This window comes from Alosa alosa, chromosome 16, assembly GCF_017589495.1.
Source record: "Alosa alosa isolate M-15738 ecotype Scorff River chromosome 16, AALO_Geno_1.1, whole genome shotgun sequence".
In the NCBI taxonomy this organism is placed as follows: domain Eukaryota; kingdom Metazoa; phylum Chordata; class Actinopteri; order Clupeiformes; family Clupeidae; genus Alosa; species Alosa alosa.
Window position 1 is genome coordinate 13,487,626 of NC_063204.1, and position 20,000 is coordinate 13,507,625.

Sequence of the window (20,000 nt, forward strand, 5' to 3'; positions counted from 1 at the left end):
TGTGAGAGAGAGAGAGAGTGTGTAAATGCTTCTCTGTGTGTGTAATTGTAATGGATTTTTTCATGAAGAGGCTCTCCACAGCTCAGTGTCCATGGAGTGACCTTGATGTGTGTGTGCTGAGATGAGCATTCAATTACACTCCTGTCAGTGACCATCAGGCCGACTAGAGCCCTTCACATGCACACGCACGCACACACGCACGCACGCACCTGCACACACACCCATATCAAATCAGAGCCTTACTCACACTCACTCACACACAGTCACACACACACATCAAACCAGAGCCTTACACACACACACACATACACACACAAACACACACACACACACACACACACACACACCAAACCAGAGCCTTACACACACACACACACACACACGCACACGCACACACACATACACATGCACCAGACTAGAGCCCTCTACACATTCTAATCACCAGAATGGCTACACACACACACACACACCAGCCATCATGGCTAAAACCAGAGCCACACACACACACACACACACACACACACACCAAACTAGAGCCCTCTACACACTCTTATTACCAGAATGGCTACACACACACACACACACCAGCCATCATGGCTAAAACCAGAGCCACTCACCCACACACACACACAAACACACACACGTACACACACACACACACACACACATAGTGGAGAGTGGAAAGACGTTGCACAGGTGCTCCTATCAGTCTCATACTGATGCAGAGAAGCCTCTGAGACAACTTTGAGTCAATGAGTGAATGAATGAATAGAATATAATAGATCTTTATTGTCATTGTCACAGGTACAACGAATGTGACGTGATCAGTAAGAGATTTGGGACAAAAACGGCAATGCTGCTTTGCGATTGTTGGACTTTTATTTTGACAAGTTGTCGTTGTTCTGTCTTCCACATTCATGACAGGGTCAGTATGAATGTTGAGTCATGTCTCATGAAACAGTCATGAATGCGTTGTGTGCAGTTTATGACAGCTGCTATGAATGTGTTATGAACTCACCCGTCAAGTAAAGTGTTACCGTCATTGGATTGTGTATTGATTCATTTAATATCTGAGTCCATATTAGGCTGGGTGAACCCAGCTTGATCCGCCAGCAATTTATTTTTCGCTCTGCAGCTCAGACTGGAAACCTGTGCATCTTTTTCTGCTGCTTCTGTTACAATTTTGCCGGGACCAATAACAAGCTGGCTTATCCACCTGGCGCGCTATTGGCAGGTTTAAAACGATGATGATAGCGGGAGAGCCTGGAGTTTTCGCGTCGCTCTGCAAGCGTCACCCGGTTCGTTGGTCAGATTGGTGAATAACTATCCAATTGCGTACAGAGTCATTTGAACTATGCCTGTTGATCACGCCTCTTGTGCAGTAGAAAATACATAGCGGACTCTCCAGACTAATGTTCAATCTTACAAGATTGAGCTTGGATTGCATTTGGATAAAAACTGTGTTTGAGTCTATTTGTCTTTGCTTTAATTGACCTGTACCGCCTGCCTGAAGGCAACAGTTCAAACAGGGAATGACCAGGATGGTGGTGGTCCTATATAATGTTCTGGGCTTTTTTGAGGTAATGGGAACTGTGTAGTTCTTCCAGTGTGGGGAGAGGGCAGCCGACAATCTTTTGAGTGGTGTTGATGACCCTCTGGAGCACTTTCCTCTGAGCCACTGTGCAGCTGGTGTACCATACGCATATGCAGTATGTTAGCATGCTCTGAATGGAGGCACGGTAAAAGGACATCAGCAGTCTTTGTGTGATGTGTTCTCAGTACAGTACAGTCTCTGCTGGGCCTTTTTTAACACCTCAGAGGTGTTCACACTCCTCCTCGATATGGACTCCCAGGAAGCAGAAGTCTGTCACCCTCTCCACACAGTCCCCGCTGATGATTAATGTTGGGATTATCTGTTTTATTTCTCTTGTAGTCTATGATGAGTTCTTTGAGGTGTTGAGGAGCAGGTTGTTGTCCCTACACCATGTTGACAGCTGCTCCACCTCATCTCTGTAGGCAGACTCGCCCTCCCCCCTGGAGATGAGTCCCACCACTGTGGTGTCATCCGCAGACTTCACCATGGTGTTTGTGGGAACAAAAAGTGTCTAGGAATCAGAAAAACAAAGTCAGCCAGTCGGGAGTTGAGTCAGAAGTCTCAGAGAGCTTTGGAATCCGGAGACCTACATTGTGTGGCTGCAGTATAAGAAGTATGTAGTATAAGAAGTATGCCTTTTCTTGTCTAATGATGAAAAGAAAAGGCATACTTCTTATACCCTCCTGACAAGACATGACGTCTGCATTAATGGTATGCAAACCATTTTACGACCTGGTTTCTCAAGCAGTTTGACCATATCTATAAGGTTTTATCCCCTAACGACCGACATCTGTGGAATGCAGTCAAGATTGACCCCAAGGCAGTATATAAGGCCAAGGGCACCAGCCCGTCGGAGCAGAGGCCTGGCAGTCCTTCTCAAAGGCACAACACAAGCAACATGACATTCCACAGATGTTCTTTCCTTCTGTTTTCTACTTACTGTAGCATTTCCATCTTTAACATGTTCATAGACAACATCAAAAGAGAAAATGGATGAATATAGCACACACATATATGGTACTCATCTCTAAGGCTAAAAATTCTTACTACATGTTGCTGTGATGGACAGGGGAGCAGTCGTGTGTGTAGAGGGAGTAGAGCAAGGGACTCAGCACACAGCCCTGGAGAGAACCGGTACTGAGGCTTAGGGCCGTGGTCGTGGATGTGTAGTGGCCCTCTCTGACCCTCTGTCTGCGGTCAGAGAGGAAGCAATTTATCCACATGCAGGTGGTGTGTGGAAGCCCCAGGTCCCCCTAGTTTGACTACTAGCCTGTGAGGGAGGATGGTGTTGAAGGCCGAGCTATAATCCACAAAGAGCATCCGCACATAGCTCCCCTGCTGCTCCAGGTGTGCTAGTGCAGTATGAAGTGGTATGGCTATGGTGTCTTCTGTAGATCGGTTCGCTCTGTAGGCAAACTGGTGGGGATCATGACTGCGGGACAGGGCAGCTGTGATGTGACTACGGAGCAGTTATCCAAAGCACTTCATCACCACTGGGGTGAGTGCTACTGGTCTGTAATCGGTGAGGCTAGAGATGTGAGGTTTCTTGGGCAGTGGGACTATGGTTGAGGATTTCAGGCATGAATGAACGAGTGAATGGATGATTGATTGAATGAATGAATGAATGAATGAATGAATGAATGACTTGTGTAGCTATGTAGACACTTCTCAGATACTGCTCTCTGATATGAGGGATTATTTAACAATCTGATGCCATCACCAACTGACTAGGCTGCCCATTCTTCCTGAGTGGTAAATCAGCTGCCAGTCACGACTATCACTTCTACTTCTGCTACTAACCTACAACTACCAGTTTTGCATTGCTACCACCACAATCAATACTACAGCTATAATACTACCACCACACAACATGACAAATAGCTAATACTGTGATAATGCTTTTACATACATTTAGCAGATTCTTTTATCCAAAGCGACTTACATATGTATTATATTACAAGGGGGGGGCAATGTCCCCGAAGCAACTCAGGGTTAAGTGCCTTGCTCAAAGAAAAGTTTAATCCACATCTGGATTAGTGTATTGCTGATGACATGGTTTCTTATAGGAAACAGTACTGTAACATTGTTTAGGATCAGTTGTAAACACTACTATGTGGAAGTTAGATGTGGTTTAGATCAGAGCCAGTTAATTTTATTCTCTTGTGCGGAATTTCCTTCTCTTGTGCGGCTAGTGTGTGTGTCCACTGTGTGTGTGTGTGTACTCTCTTCTCACTGCAGCTTTGGGCTGCAGTGCTGGCTAATGCTCAGTCACGTGTGAAGTCAAGCACTGGTATTATTTGGAAAAGGGAGAGTGTAATTACACTAACACACACACACACACACACACACACACACACACACACACACACACACACACACACACAAATATACACAAACACACATGAGCACTCACACACACACACACACACACACACAAATATACACAAACACACATGAGCACTCTCACACACACACACACACACACACACACACACACACACACACAAATATACACAAACACACATGAGCACTCACACACACACACACAAATATACACAAACACACATGAGCACTCTCACACACACACACACACACACACACACACACACACACACACACACACACACATGCACACACACACACACACACACACACACATACATACATGAGCACACACACACACACACACACACACACACACATACACACAGCCAGCATATGGGCTTCCTGCTGGCTGCCTACGTGCTGATTGGCTGAGTGCTGCCAGGTTGGCTGAGTGCTAGTTTACTGTGTGGTGATTGGCCTAGCCGCAGAGCTGCTCCTCAGCCTGTGATTAACCAATCTGTGTTGGCTCTGTGATTGGCCCTTGAGGCTCTGTGTTGGCTCTTTGATTGGTCCGTAGGGATCTGGCTTTACCTGTGATTGGTCCAGTAGGGTCTGCCTTTGCCTGTGATTGGTCCAGGAGGATCTGGCTTTGCCTGTGATAGGTCCATGAGGATCTGGCTTTTCCTGTGATTGGTCCAGGAGGGTCAGGCTCTGATTGTGATTGGTCCAGGAGTGTTTCCTCTTGGCTCTGTGATGCTCCTGTTCCCTCCTCCCTCATTAAGTTAAGTGGGGAATAAATCTGCCTCCACTGAGACTCTGCCCCATACATCAGTGTGTGTGTGTGTGTGCGTGTGTGTGTGCGTGCGTGCGTGTGCGTGTGAATGGGTTAATTCTGTCCTCCACAAACATAAACCTGAACAGGTCAACCGTCCCCATATATAAACGTGGCGTCTAACTCTAAATCTCCACACACATACACTGGACTGGAGCAGATCTCTCAGTGTCTCTTGCCGACACACACACACACACACACACACACACACACACACACACACACACACACACACACACACACACCTGAGGTTTTCTCACCCTCCCACATCAGGCCTGTCCATGTCCATGTGTGGCTGGTGTGTATCAGCAGGATGAGGGCTGTGGTGTGGACCTGGTGACCCGCTGGTCATCTCTCCTCGCTTATGATCCTATAAAGGGATTGAAGAGTTATTAGCCCAGTAGTGCACTATCCCCAGCAGAAATAAAGCCAGCAGAGCACACACACATACAAACACACACACACGCACGCACGCACACACGCACGCACACACACACACGCACACACACACACACACACACACACACAAACACAGACAGACAGACACATTCACACAAATGGTAATGTTAAATGGACTGCATTATCTCTCTGAGCACTCAAAGCGCTTAACAATTTCCTCACATTGCCTCACATTCACATACTCACATGCATACTCACCACCATGCAAGGTGTCAACCTGCACATTGGGAGCAGTTTTGGGTTCAGTGCCTTGCTCAAGGACACTTTGGATAGGGTCCTTTATCTCCTGAACCACCAGCGCCCAAGACACAGACACACAAACAAACACATACATACACAAACACACACACAAACACACACACACTAGGGGTGTAACGGTACACAGAAGTCACGGTTCGGTTCATACCTCGGTTCGGACATCACGGTTCGGTATGAGTTCGGTACAATGGAGGGAAAAGCAAAACAAAAATGCAGAAAGCACCTAGTGTCATACAGTCTCTTCCCTGAGCTATCTGCAACAGCCTGAAGTGTGTAAGATGTAGGCTTAACAGTACAATAAGTACCCAGACTCCATCTGTAACTTGTAAACAAAATAAATCAGCTATAAAACTGAAAATAGGCCTACAGCATCTCTTATTTCTGAAAGTGCAAATTACATAGAAAAATGATTTTTAAAAATCCACTTAAGCAAGACCTTCAACATCTGTGTTTTGTTGTATATGGAAGGGTCTACAGTTTGCCTCAATATTTTTTTTATTGTGTGTAAAGTAATAATCTAGCCTACTAACTGAAAATATCACACTATTTTGCCTTTTTTTTTTTTAAAAACGAAATTGCTCCTTTCATTTCATAAACAGACTACAACTAGAAGTCACGTGACTTTGCCCTTTGACGTTAACTCACCGTAGCATGGTTTGTTTATTAGCCTGGTTAGCGTTGTCACTTTATTTTACTGTCTATGCACTTAACACTACCAGCTCCTCATGTGAGAAGTTACAAGTTACCCCAACATAAAGGTAATTACCACGCGATTTACATAGCTTTCTGTCATTACGAAATCATTTAATTTAAGCCATAGGTTTTGGCCCTATTTGTATGTGTATCCAAAGGCTGCTGAAGCGCAGGGGAAGTTTTTTCCCCTCGTTTCAGTGACTGGTAGCCTACATCATCTGGGTGATGGCTTCGAATATGTGTAGCATTTTTCCACTCACATACCCAACAACTGCTGAACAACGCCGACACACAGTTTCATCTTATCCACCACTCTTTCGCCTGTACTATCGTTACTGTAACAGAAGTTCTCAAACTTGCGATCTTAAAGAGACCAGCGGATCCTCTAACTCAGGGATGTCAAACTCAGGCCCAAATGGCCCGCGTGCTGCTTATTTGTGGCCCGCGAGGTCATTATTCAATCTGTATTAGAAGTGGCCCGCCACGTAGTTTATACAGCGCATCCATATCTGAGCTGGCCCGACAGTATTCTCTTCAGCGCATCCACGTTAGAGCTGGCCTAGCACGCTATTCTATTCAGCGCATGAGCGCAGCCCAGGGCAACGCAGCCCATCAAGTTGCTACATACTGTACATATAGTGTATCATACACCCATAACACTTTAGCGGGTCGCTAAAGAACTCGCCACTTAACAGTAATTGCGCATGACATTAATTAATCCGCACACGAGTTTTATGTATTTTTATACCGTGTATTCTCCGTGTAAATTCATGCACCGAACCGTGACGCCCGTACCGTTTCGGTTCAACACGAATACATGAACCGTTACACCCCTAACACACACACACACATACACACAAACACACACACACACACAGTAAATTCATACGCATCAGTCCTGATTTGTCGGGCGAGGCTAGCTGTCTAGATAGATAGATAGATAGATACTTTATTGATCCCTAATGGGAAATTCAAGCAAGTCTGGACAGCGGGATTAGAGGAGATGAGAGGAGCTGCTTGTTAACAGTTTGGGGAGGCTATCTCTCACAGGCTAGCTGTTTGTGTGTGTGTGTGTGTGTGTGTGTGTGTTTTGTGAGTGTGTGTGTGTGGCTATCTCCCTGGACTGTCTAGACTGCAGGACTCCTTCTGGTCCATGGCTGCAGCAGGACGGCTCATTTAAAGGCTTTTCCAGCAGCACGATTCAGAAGGGGAGGTGTGGGAGAGAGACAGTCAGATAAATGCAGAGTGTGTGTGTGTGTATGTGTGTTTGTGTGTGTGTGTGTTTGTCTGTGTGTGTGTGTGTGTGTGTGTGTGTGTGTGTGTGTGTGTGTGATTTAAAGATGATAGCTGAACTGTCTGTCATCATCCAAAGCTGAGTCCTCTCTTTCTCTCTCTCTCTCCCTCCTTCATTCTCTCTCTCTCCCCCCCCTCTCTCTCTCACACTCTCTCAGCAGCGAGATCAGCCAACTCCAGAAATAGCTTCCTTCCACAAGATCTATCTTTTGTGTGTGTGTGTGTTTATGTGTGTGTGTGTGTTTGTAATAGCCTCCTGGATGTGAGCATAGACAAGACGTTTATCTGTGGGTATGTGAGTGTGTGAGGGAATAAGTGGGTTTGTGAGTGTGTGTGTATCTTAAATAGCACCACCCTGGATGTGTGCAAGGACAAGAATTTTGTGTTTGTGTGTTTGCATATGTGTGTATGTGTAAAATACCCTCTTGGATGTAGACATGGACAAGATGTTCATGTATGGGTACGCATTATATGAGGTTTTGTGTATATATGTGTGTGTGTGTGTGTGTGTGTGTGTGTGTGTGTGTGTGTGTGTGTGTGTGTGTAAAATGGTCTCCTGGATGTGTGCAGGGAGAAATGTCCATATGAGTTACGTTTGCTTCATATATACGGGATGATTGTGGGGTTTTATGCATGCATAAAACGTGTTCCTGCAAGAGGTGGATGAGGAAAGAGTGGTATGTGTGTGTGTGTGTGTGTGTGTGTGTGTATGTTTGAGTGAAAGCAGTCTGGTGGGGGCTTACTGGATGGATGGTGCTATGAAGAACGACATGGAGGATGTGCTAGTGTGTGTGTGTGTGTGTGTGTGTGTGTGTGGCTGTGTGTGGCTGTGACTGCTGCTGGTGTTGGTGCAGTCAGGCACAAACAGGGCTTAAATTTCACTGCGGGATTGCGGGTATTGCGCATAATTTGTTCAAGTCCCGCAACTCTAGCCATCATAATGCGAGAAATTCCCGCATACACTTTTACAGCCTGTCTGATGACGTTAACATAGCCTAATCATTAAGTGGCGTGAATGCGGTGCTATTGACCGGACTGATCAACTACCGAGTTGAATTGAACATAGCCTCATGCAGACGCACACACACACGGGAGAGAGAGAGAGAGAACCACTTTGGCGCTTACGCAAATAGGCTACGCTTACCATGGCAAACTTTACATCTGGAAAGAGCTCCTTGGTAACTATCCTGCTAGCTCAGGTCACGTCAACACTTGATCCCAGAAAGATTGTCTTCGACATGTCAACATTTATTGTATCTAATGACATAGAAAACATAATGATTTGCATACACATACCGCACTATGCACAACTTTTATTCAACTAGCGACTACAGCCTAAAACCGTCAGGTTGAAGGGGGGCTAATTACTCCATAGAATTACTCTCAGGTATTTTCTTAAAGTGACAGGCACTCAATTACACCTACTCATCACCAATGTGCACTCAATTGGACCTACACACCACATTAAAGATATGCCTAAGTGTTATAGGTTAAACGTCAATATGAGGCATTCAAATTACTAAATATGTTTAGCTAGTAGTAATTACTAGTAAAATGCTATACTTTAAAAAATGCATTATTAAGTAAATACACTCTATATGAATTCAAAAATATATGATAGAAACATATCACATAAGCTATCATTTTCAGTGTGTGTTTGTGTGTGTGGAGAGAGTCAAGCAGAATCTAGGATGTCCACTGTTGTGAATGATCCCACTACAGTATATATTACTGATGACGTCAGGGTGGTGGGGGCCCCAAAATCAAACACTTTTTTAAAAAAAGTATCGAAGTATTGAAATCGCACATGAATAACCTAAGGGGGGAATTCCCCCCCATTTTGAAAAATGAATTTTAAGCCCTGACAAATGCAAGATGGAGAGGTCACTCCTGCTGGGAGCACAGACAGGTAGACAGACAGACACATACACACACACACACACACACACACACACACACACACACACACACGCACACGCACACACAGCCACTCTCTTCTCAGGCCGTTTTACTCTGTCATTTACACAAGCTAATCTCCCGCCTCACCTGACTCCCATGCTCTTTCCTTGAGAGGAGCTCATTCTATGGGACTCGGACGATGAGGGGGCTCATTCTATGGGACTGGGGCGATGAGGGGGCTCATTCTATGGGACTGGGACGATGAGGGGGCTCATTCTATGGGACTCGGACGATGAGGGGGCTCCTGTTGATTTGTTGTTGTCTAACTTTGTCTTCTTCTGCGAGAGCAGAGCAGCGTCCCAGTTTAAGCTCTGGAGTGCTGCTGGCAGGCTTCTCCTGATCGTTATCATGCCATATTAGGTTCCCAGTGGGGTTACCAAATACACAAAGCAAGATGTATTGATTCGGCTCATTCTGAATGCTATTTTCCATCTTCATATGAGTACTGTTATTTATAAATACACATTTCCAGCATACTTTTCTAGTTTTCTGGACATTCATCTCTCTCTCTCTCTGTTTGTCTGTGTGTGTGTGTGTGTGTGTGTGTGTGTGTGTGTGTGTGTGTGTGTGTGTGTGTGTGTGTGTGTGTGTGTGGTGTGTGTATGTGTGTGTGCTTCTGGCAGCATTTCTTGGTCATACCCTGTGTGTGTGAGTCTGTGTGTGTGTGTGTGTGTGTGTGTGTGTGTTGGAGTTGCTTGTTGCTGCATTTAATGGTCATACAGATGTCTGGTGTGTGTGTGTGTGTGTGTGTGTAAGTGTGTGCTGCCATCAGAAAGCCTTCCATGAGGGCAGAGGTCTGGTTACCAGGCAACATCATCAGCACCTCATCCTTACACCACATCAGAATGACTGCACGCACGCACGCACACACACACACACACACACACACACACCAGACATCTGTATGACGTACCATGTTCTGGGAGGCAATAGAATGTTAATAGAAAGTAAGAAGTTAAGGAATGGAGATACTCTAGTGTCAGCGTGCCCCGACCCACCCTGCTCCCCTGTCAGCTCCCGTCCATCAGCAGCAAATCTGGGGGGCAAGTGCAGCTCATTGACCCTTATCTGGCTGCTGCCATATTGTGCTGCCAGCTCGTCTTAGATTCCTGACCCACATCCTGTGCCCGTGTGATTGTGTGTGTGTGTTTTGTGTGTTTGGGGCTGTGTGAGGCCCTTAATGCCAGTGGAGGGGTTAATCTGTGTCGTGCTGGTCATGTGCCGGGGCGTGCGTGTTTCCCCGTGGGGCTTTTGCTAGGGCTAAGCTCAGTGTGTGTGTGTGTGTGTGTGTGTGTGTGTGTGTGTGTGTGTCTTTGTGTTTTCCCCTCTGCTCTAGGAGCACCACCTCCCCACCCACACACGTACACACATGCACACACACACACACATGCACTCACACACACACACACACACACACGGCCTCCCTGGATTCCAGGAGGTAGCCCGTGACTACCGCCCTGTAGTTCCGCAGTCTTGCAACCCCCGAGCTCCGCTGAAGAAAAAAGTGTAATTTGATTAAATCTGCTCTGTTTCAGCCCAAAAGGCTGGCTGGCTAAGGCTAAGAAAGTGGATTAAGTCTTCTGCCGGATCAAGCGGATTTCGCTGGTAAACACACACACAAACACACACACACACACACTGACTTATGAGGGGGGGTCTGCAAAAACAGCATGTTCCACCAAATGAAGGAGAGTCCAGAGCAACTGAGATGCAACCCTCGCGCAACACTCACACAACCCTGCTCTCTCAACTTGAAAATTACTCTCCTCTGAGATTAGGAAGACCTTATAGGCATGAAATTAACATCATGGAATTTTGAAGTAGTTAAAATTGTGTGTGTGTGTGTGTGTGTGTATGTGTGCATGTAAGTGTGTCTGCTCGAGTGGATGAATCTCTATACAGTGTATGCCTGCAAGCCAGCATGCATACACATGCGTAAGTGTGTGTGAGAGTACCGGTATGTCTCTGCAGCTGCTTGTGTGTGGTTGTAATGTACTGTATGTTTGCATAAAATGCTTATATCTATATGTGTGTGTGTGTGTGTGTGGATCCAGATGCACATGTATGTAATATTGTCCTGAACCTGAGCAGATGCCGCTCTGAACCGCATCTGGCTGGCCAGAGGAACCTGAAGGATGACCTCTGACCTTCAGTAGGCTAATAGGTCATGGCTGGGCTAGTATTGGTGGTGTGCTGCTGTGCAGTGTGCTATTGGTATGCTAGGGGTACTGGTAAGCAAAATGCTAGTGGTATCAATATGCTCATGGTGTGTGCTAGCATTATGCTAAGGGTGCTTGTGCTGTGTTAACAAGGTGGTTGCTATGTGCTAGCTGTATGCTGGTGGGGTGCTAGCAAGGTGGTAGCGGTGTGCTGTATGCTGTATCGGAACCAGATCAGAGCCTGATCAGTCTTCCTTTAGTGTCAGGAGCTGGTTTAAAGTCTGATAGAGGAGCAGTGGCTCTTTTGTGGAAGGTTTGAATCCAGACCACACAGACATACAGCTGGATGATCTCATGCAGAGGGACTGTAGCTGTCTCTGTGGATGACAGACTGGATTTATTATGTTTTGGCGTGCCACAAAAATGTGTGTATTTGTGTGGGTGTGTATTTGTTTTTTCTTTGTGTGTGTGCGCGTGTGTGTGTGTGTGTGTGTGTGTGTGTGTGTGTTTGTGTGTGTTTGTGTGTGTTTGTGTGTGTTTGTGTGTGTGTGTGTGTGTGTGTGTGTGTGTGTGTCGGCGGGAGAGATATCTGGAGAGACCTGCTGTGTTTATATGTGTGTACTAGCCATCCCTCTAATCATGTCTGCTCAGTCTCAAAGGCTTGAGCTGACATATTCATTATACCCTCACATCAATGCAGCCAGCAGATGAATACTCCATCAAGGATGAGTGTGTGTTTCTGTGTGTGTGTGTGTGTGTGTGTGTGTGTGTGTGTGTGAGTCTGATGAATGCTCCATCAAGGGTGAGTCAGCCTGGAGAGCATCTCAGCCTAAAGTTCAACTGGCCCAGCCGTGGCCCATACACAGCTCTTCGTGGCATAGGCACTTCAGCGTCAGATGCTGTGTGTGTGTGTGTGTGTGTGTGTGTGTGTGTGTGTGTGTGTGTGTGTGTGTGTGTGTGTGTGTGTGTGAATGTATGTGTGTGTGTGTGTGTGTGTGTGTGTGTGTGTGCGTGTGTTAGAGTCAGATGATTACTCCATCAATAGAATGCAGAGTATCTCAGTCTGAATAGACAATATGCAGCACACACGTGGCCCAAATCAGTGTCTTTTGGAGTTGGGGGATGGGTTCAAAGGTGAAAGAGTAGAGTTCACATTGATGTGGCAGGGGCCTAGGTGTGCACATGTAACGGTAGCCTGGTCTGTAGCTGTGCAGTATGTATGTCGTGTAAACAAGAGCTAGCCGCCTGGGCTTGTAGCACGCCTGATTCCAGATCCGAGGTGCTGCTGATTGCGGGGTTCAAGTCCAGGCGAGTGCAGGGCTGAGCTGCCCGGTCAACCCAACGCAGGTTACACACAGCCACGTCCTGCTGACCCCTTAACGGTGCTCTGTTCATGTGTGTGAACGTACCACGTATGTGTGCTTCCTTCAAGCTGGTATGTTCAACGATGAGTGGGTGTGCGCTTTCGATTGTTTCGAATGTGCGTGGGTGAGTGCATGTGCGTTCAACCGTGTGTCTGTGTGTGCAAGTGTATTCAACCATGTGTGCACATCATTAGGCATGCCTTCTTTGTCCAGCAAGAGCTTATGGACGTGTACAGTATGAGAGCGAGAGACAGTGTGTGGATGTGTGTGTGTGTGTGCGTGTGTGGGAGGGATTCTGTTTTTTGTGTATTTGGCTCTCTCTCTGTTTTTTATTCTATGTGTGTGTGTGCGTGTGTGTGTGTGTGTGTGTGTGTGTGTGTGTGTGTTTGTGTTTGTGTAAGTGTAAATTTGACAGTGTGGGATTGTGTTGACCATGTGTGTGTGCCCCTGCAGGTGCCCACGGTCTGCGAGAGGAGCCGCAGTTTGTGACGGCGCGGGCAGGAGACAGTGTGATCCTGGGATGTGATGTGAGCCACCCGCTCAACGGCCAGCAGACGCCATACGTGGTGGAGTGGTTCAAGTTTGGAGTGCCCATCCCTTTCTTCATCAACTTCCGCTTCTACCCGCCACATGTGGACCCAGAGTATGCTGGTGAGCGGACACACGCACACACACACACACACACACACACACACACACATACATACACAGATTATTCCTGTGCTATCTATACCATCTGAAGGACCTCTAGAGTATTTAGCTGGAGATCTCAAGGTTATGTGGTTACTAAGCAACACTGCGAGGGTCCAGCGCTGGTCTTTGAGCGAGAGCGTCTGTGGATCACTGGCAGGTGTTGTGCTGGGAAGCCTCGGGTAACAGTGTAAATAAGAGTAAATAACACACAGAGCAGGAGATAGAGGCCTGTCCCAGGAAGATGGAGTTTTTCACATAGGGGAGTCTCCAGCACTGTCTGTCTGTACAAGCTAATGCTAACATTAATGCTATCGTAAAACCACCAATTACCAACCCTTTTGTTCGAAAAATTCTAAAACAACGATGTTTTTTAATTCTTCAAAATAACATTTGATTACAATTTTCAGTAGCCATAGTAGGTGTGTAGAACAAAATCTAGTTTGGTTCTTACCGGGGCTTTTACTGCCTGAAAGATCCGATTTTGTTTACCACGCTCGGAGTTTAGTGCTGGGCTGGTGGGTGCCTATTTCCAACGGTTAGACCGAGAATTTTCGTCGCAAATTAAAATTCCACTGGAGCTCCAAGCGGATTTGTACGCACAACACTGTTTACAGCTCTTCGAGTCACGGCAAAATGTAATTTTTGGTACAAAGCTAATTTGGATACAGTTATTGTGTGGGTGCTTGCATTTCTTTAGGAATCATCCGTCTTGGTTTGTATAGAAATTAATATTAAATGACACATACACGTAAGAGGTTGGAAATACGGGACGGTTGGTAATAGGTGACGTTCCTATACAGACTTAAAAAAACGCTTTTGTACACCAATCTAGTCTGCTATTGATCCTGCAAAACCAAACCAGTGCAATTTTAATCCAGGGGGGATGTTATGTCTATGTGTGTTGTTATAAGTTATGGAACTGTTACATATGTGAATGTATACTTAGTCTTGTACAAATGTATGTTGTATGTACTGACAATAACAATGTATCATTGTATCACTAGTCATTTATGTCAATTTATTCCACTGCTTGGTTGAATTTCCCATTGTCCTACGTAATTTAGAACGACCATTAACCGTATGTTATCTGCACACCTATGAAGTAGATCCATTTTTTTGGCCGTATCACACTTGTATAATTCGCCGAACTCGTTGTGAAGTTCAAATGAACTGTCACGTTGCATCCGAGCTGTAAAATGCAGACGTTCAGAACATTGCAACATTGTAGCATATGACGGAGGTGGCTTTTAGCTAGATGGATGACAGCAGGCTAAGTAAAATAGCGATGTTTCAAAGCTAAAGTTCATCAGAATCTTGGGATACGCCCGCTTGACAACGCTTCGCGTCGGGGCCGTTTTACAACCTCGACCGTGCATTAACTTCTGTGAACAGACCACCGTGTCGTCCATTAGCCCTTACGAATACGTCAGTGACACTGTCTACCATGGACATGCAGTGTCTTGAATCTGCAGTTTACAGATGTGGGAGAGCATACTGAAGCTGAGTGCGCCTGACCCTGAGAGACCCTTAACCCTCTGGCGGGGATCACAGCGGCAGGTTTTTCTATTGTTCTCTATGGTTCGGCAGCGGAACAGTGGCAACGCTGGCGTAACGCTAGCGTTGAACAAGTTGAGTGTTGAACTTGGTTCAATTTTCAAAGCGCAACGCGAGCGTATTCAATTGACAAACCTATTGTGTTGCTTAGGAACGAGATAAAAAGCATTATGGTCTGAGCGTTGCGTTACGTTTGCCGCTGCCACTTGCCGCTGGCTGATGTGATCCCCGCCTTAAAGAGGCAGGATTGAAAAAACAGTAGTTAAAAAATAATTTTATGTTACATTTTGTCTCATCTGCATCTAAGGGAATCATTTCCACACTCATTTTTTAAATAGTTTGGATATTTTGGATTTTATGAGTTGTATCTCCAGGGATACATTGCCCTGTTAAGGTATGAAAATAATGAAAACGTTTATTTTGCTTTACTTTATCTTTTGCTTTACTTTATCATTTATGTCACAAATACTATTTTTTAAATGGATTTCATAATTTTTGATCCAATTCTACTATTGGAGATGACATCTCATCAGATGCTCTGAATTCAATTGCTGAATTCACAACTGTATAAAAACACAGAAGTACACACAAATCTGGCTCTTATTTTCGACTGCAGCGCTGCACAGATCTGGCCGCATCTTTCAATACAAACATGCCTTACCTTTATGTGCGCAGTGCTTATTTGATCGAACGCGCCCGCTGATTTGATGATACCAGACCAGGAAGCCATGGAATTTTCTTCCTACAGATAACAGGTCTTGATATAACCTCTCTGTACACTTTCAAAGTTTGCAGTACTTAGGTTTGTCTGTAGAAACCCTCACCACACTACCACAGAAGTGTAATTATATTTTGAGCATTGTTAGTGGTATAAAATAGAGACGTCCTGTTAGCATCACTGTAAGCCCATTCAGTGATAATGCAAATAAACGGTCTTGCTCAAAAGGCCACCAATTAACATCACTTTGCTCTCAATCAAAGGTTTTAAGTTGTTAACTACCTTAAATAGACCCTAAGTTGTTTTACTCCGGAGTTACAAACAATCCCCTCTGTGAGCACGCTAGCAGCCTGCTAACGCTAATCCTCTTCAGGAGCCAATCTGACTCGTGGCTCTCATCAGCATTAGCAGCGATAACAGCGCTAACAACGTGCTGCCTGTGTTAGTGTGTCAGTGATCTGTAAGTAAAAGCCCTTTACAGCAGCCTGGCTGACCAGGCGTCTGGACTGTGTGTGTGAGTGTGTGTATGTGGGGTGTGTGTACAGTAGGTCTTAGCGGTTCTGCACCATTAGCTTTTCATTCACACCCGTTCAAAGAGGGTTAGTCTTGCCCATGACTTACAGGCTGTATAGAAGGTGTTACTGTGTGTAATCCTGGAGGCTGTGCTGATAGGTAGAGGAGCAGGAGAGTGTGCGTGTGTCTGTGTGTGTGCAGAGGTGAAAGGTCCAATGTCTGTGTGTGTCTGTTTATGTAGAGGCCATTAGGACAGTAGTGGTTGAGGATGAAGGCTAGTGGGGCAGGTGAGAGAAAGAGAGACTGTGTGTGTGTGTGTGTGTGTTTGTGTTTGGAAGCCAATGAGGCAGTTATAGTTGAGGATGAAGGCCAGTGGAGCTGGAATGTCGGTGTCTGTGTATTTGTTTGTGTGTGTGTATGTGTGTGTGTGTGTGTGTGTGTCTGTGTATTTGTTTGTGTGTGTGTCTGTGTGACTGTGTCAGTCAGACACCTCCTTAGTGTGCAGCTGCCCAGGCAGGAATATTTGTGTGTGTGTGAGAGAGAGAGAGAGAGAGAGAGAGAGAGAGAGAGATGATGATGAGATGCTGTGGTGGGCAGAACAGTTTTAATCAGGCTGCATCGCTGCACATGTAAATGAGCATTCAGAGTTCAGAGCAGGTCACACAGCTCCGAGGGTTCGCTCTCTCTCCGCCGCTCCATCTTTCTGGAGAAATCACCAAATCACCAAATCACCAAATCACAAATCAGGTGTCGATCTTACTGAAGAAATCACCAAGATGGATTTTACCAAAGAAGTCACCAGGTGATGATCTTACCGGAGAAGTCACCAAGACGGATTTCACCAAAGAAATCACCAGAGAGAGAGAGAGAGAGTGTTTGTGCTGCACTGCTTCCACTTTTGATGCTTCTTTCCCCTCCATTTCAAAACGCTCCAGCCTGGAATGACCTCTGTGGCCAATTCCAGTAATTACATAGCAGCCATGCCAGCCCCAGAGGAACCACATCTTAGACAGGTGATTTCACCAAGCAAATCACCAGGCATTGATCTTACTGAAGAAATCACTAAGACAGATTTCACCAAAGAAATCACCAGACAACGATCTTACCGGTGAAATCACCCAGACGGATTTCACCAAAGAAACGGATTTTCACCTCTGAGGCCAATGCCAGTGATAGCATAGCAGCCATGCCAACCCTGGAGGAACCACATCTTAGACAGGTGATCTCACCTGTGGGCCTCAGAAATAAAGCTGCCACTGTAAAGGACACTTTTATCTACCAGGTACCATACAAATGCATCTGCTATAAGAGACTGACTTCTCTCTCAGGTAAACAGAAATAATCCTAGCCTAGAAATCTAGACGCACCCTAGCGGCGGCAAATTAATTTGCTCAGCCTGTACGTCTAGTATCAAACCATAGGGATTTCTATTGGCTGACGCCGTGGACCTCATCCAATCACAGCGCTCTATTTTGTTAGAGAGTCTTAAGGCGGGCTTAACAGGATAACGACAGTCCTGCGACGGTGAACAACAAGGAAGGTGGCTATGGCGAACGAAGAGCGGTTGTTTGAATCGGACTATACATTTCAAGCATATAGGATGGCCCGCCAGGCTAAAATAATCCTGCTTTCAGAGAGTGACTTCTCTCTCAGGTTAAAGGATAATTCCGGTGTGATTTTGACCTAAAGTGTGTTGAAACAGTGATTTATTTGCATGGCTAGGCCGATGCCCGAGGCACCACAACGAAACACTGTGTTGGTAGCATTGGCTAACTAGCGCCAGATTTCTGAGTGCAGAGGACAAGCCGAGGCCTGAGCCGAGCTATGAGACATACGTTCACACTCGGTATCATGTTTCAATACACTTTAGGTCAATATCACACCGGAATTCTCCTTTAACACAAATACTCTTGCTTTAAGAGACTGGCTTCTCTCACAGGTCCAAGGAATTCTATCTGTGTTTGGAGATTGCTCTCTCTGTTAGAGGCACGGAAATCTCTTTGCTTCTCGTGTCCTTTTCCTGTGTTCTGTTCTGAGGCTGCTGCCTGCATCTCCAGCCTGCAGCATTGATTTCCTGCTCTCCAAACCTGCTTGCTCACCCGTCCCTCAGGACATACGCGCACACACACACACACACACACACACACACACACACACACACACACACACACACACACACACACACACACTCACTCCCGCATGCATGCTCACACTATTTAAGAGACACAAGGACACACACGCATACACACTTACACCCCCACACACACACACACACACACACTCACATTCACACACACTCAGAGCACTCCCCTGGCTCCTGCTCCCTCTGCTCTCTGCTCATGTCAGTGCATTTGTCTCTCTGCTGGCAGACAGTTCAGGCAGCAGCTCGATGCGCCAATCCCATGATCCTCCTCTCCTCACCATGGCGGCAGAGAGCAGAGGTGCTGCTGGGTGTGAGGTCATCAAAGTGTGCCCAGTCGATATGTTATGAGTCAACAGAGCTGCTTTTACATGGGCAGTGGACTAGATTTACAGAAAACATGGACTGCCTCATCTGCCATATAGATGTCTTGGAGACTTTGAGAGTCAGACGTGAGAGAGAGACCTAGAGAGCGTGTGTGTGTGTGTGTGTGGTGAGAGAGAGAGCATGTGTTTCAGTGTTTCTGTACCGAGTGTTTTGCTGTGGTGTGTTGCAGGTCGAGCCAGTCTGCATGGCCGCGCGTCTCTGCAGATTGACCAGGTGCGATCGGAGGACCAGGGCTGGTACGAATGCCGGGTGCTCATGCTGGAACAGCAGTATGACACTTTCCACAACGGCAGCTGGGTTCACCTCACCGTCAACGGTACACACACACACACACACACACACACACACACACACACACACACACACACACACAAACACACACAAAACGGGGATGGATGTGGCGTATGTACACATATACAGTAATACACAGGATATATAGCTCTGGAAACAATTAAGAGACCTCTGCACATTTTTAAGATATCATCCTATGGTTGCTGAGTAACATTAGAATAAGTTGACGGTCATATTCAAATTTGCAGTAGTCTCTTAATTTTCAATATAAATATGACATGGGACTCAACTGTAGGAGGACATCAGAGAAATGTGCAGTGGTTTCTTCATTTTTTCCAAAGCAATATATATATATATATATATATATATATATGTGTCTACATTTTAATGTTAGACTTACACTTTCACTATTACTCTACGTGATCCTATTTTCCTTGCACAACATGTCACCTGCAGCAGACCTCTCCTGCATACCTGTCAATCACACTGATCTGAAAATTGGCTAACGTCATCTAAGACAGGGGAAAAATAGGCTACCATACACACACATATCATCATCATCACATGACTGCCACCAACAAAAGTATCTATAACATAACACGCTCATTCACACAAGCCACTCACACACACACACACACACACACACACACACACACACACACACACACACACACACACACACACATACACACACATACACACACACACACACACAGACTCACAAACACACACTATCCTCCCAAAGGGTAAGCATGGTAACCACATCTC

The 20,000-nt window shown here is 45.8% G+C and overlaps 1 protein-coding gene across 1 annotated transcript in view; it reads left to right on the forward strand.

Annotated features, from left to right (window-relative positions):
* Nucleotides 1–20,000, forward strand: part of igsf9ba (immunoglobulin superfamily, member 9Ba) — an 86,140-nt gene that overhangs the window by 9,608 nt on the left and 56,532 nt on the right. The window contains 2 exon segments of the mRNA XM_048267008.1: nt 13,390–13,587; nt 19,111–19,257. Coding sequence (XP_048122965.1) covers nt 13,390–13,587; nt 19,111–19,257 — 345 coding nt within the window.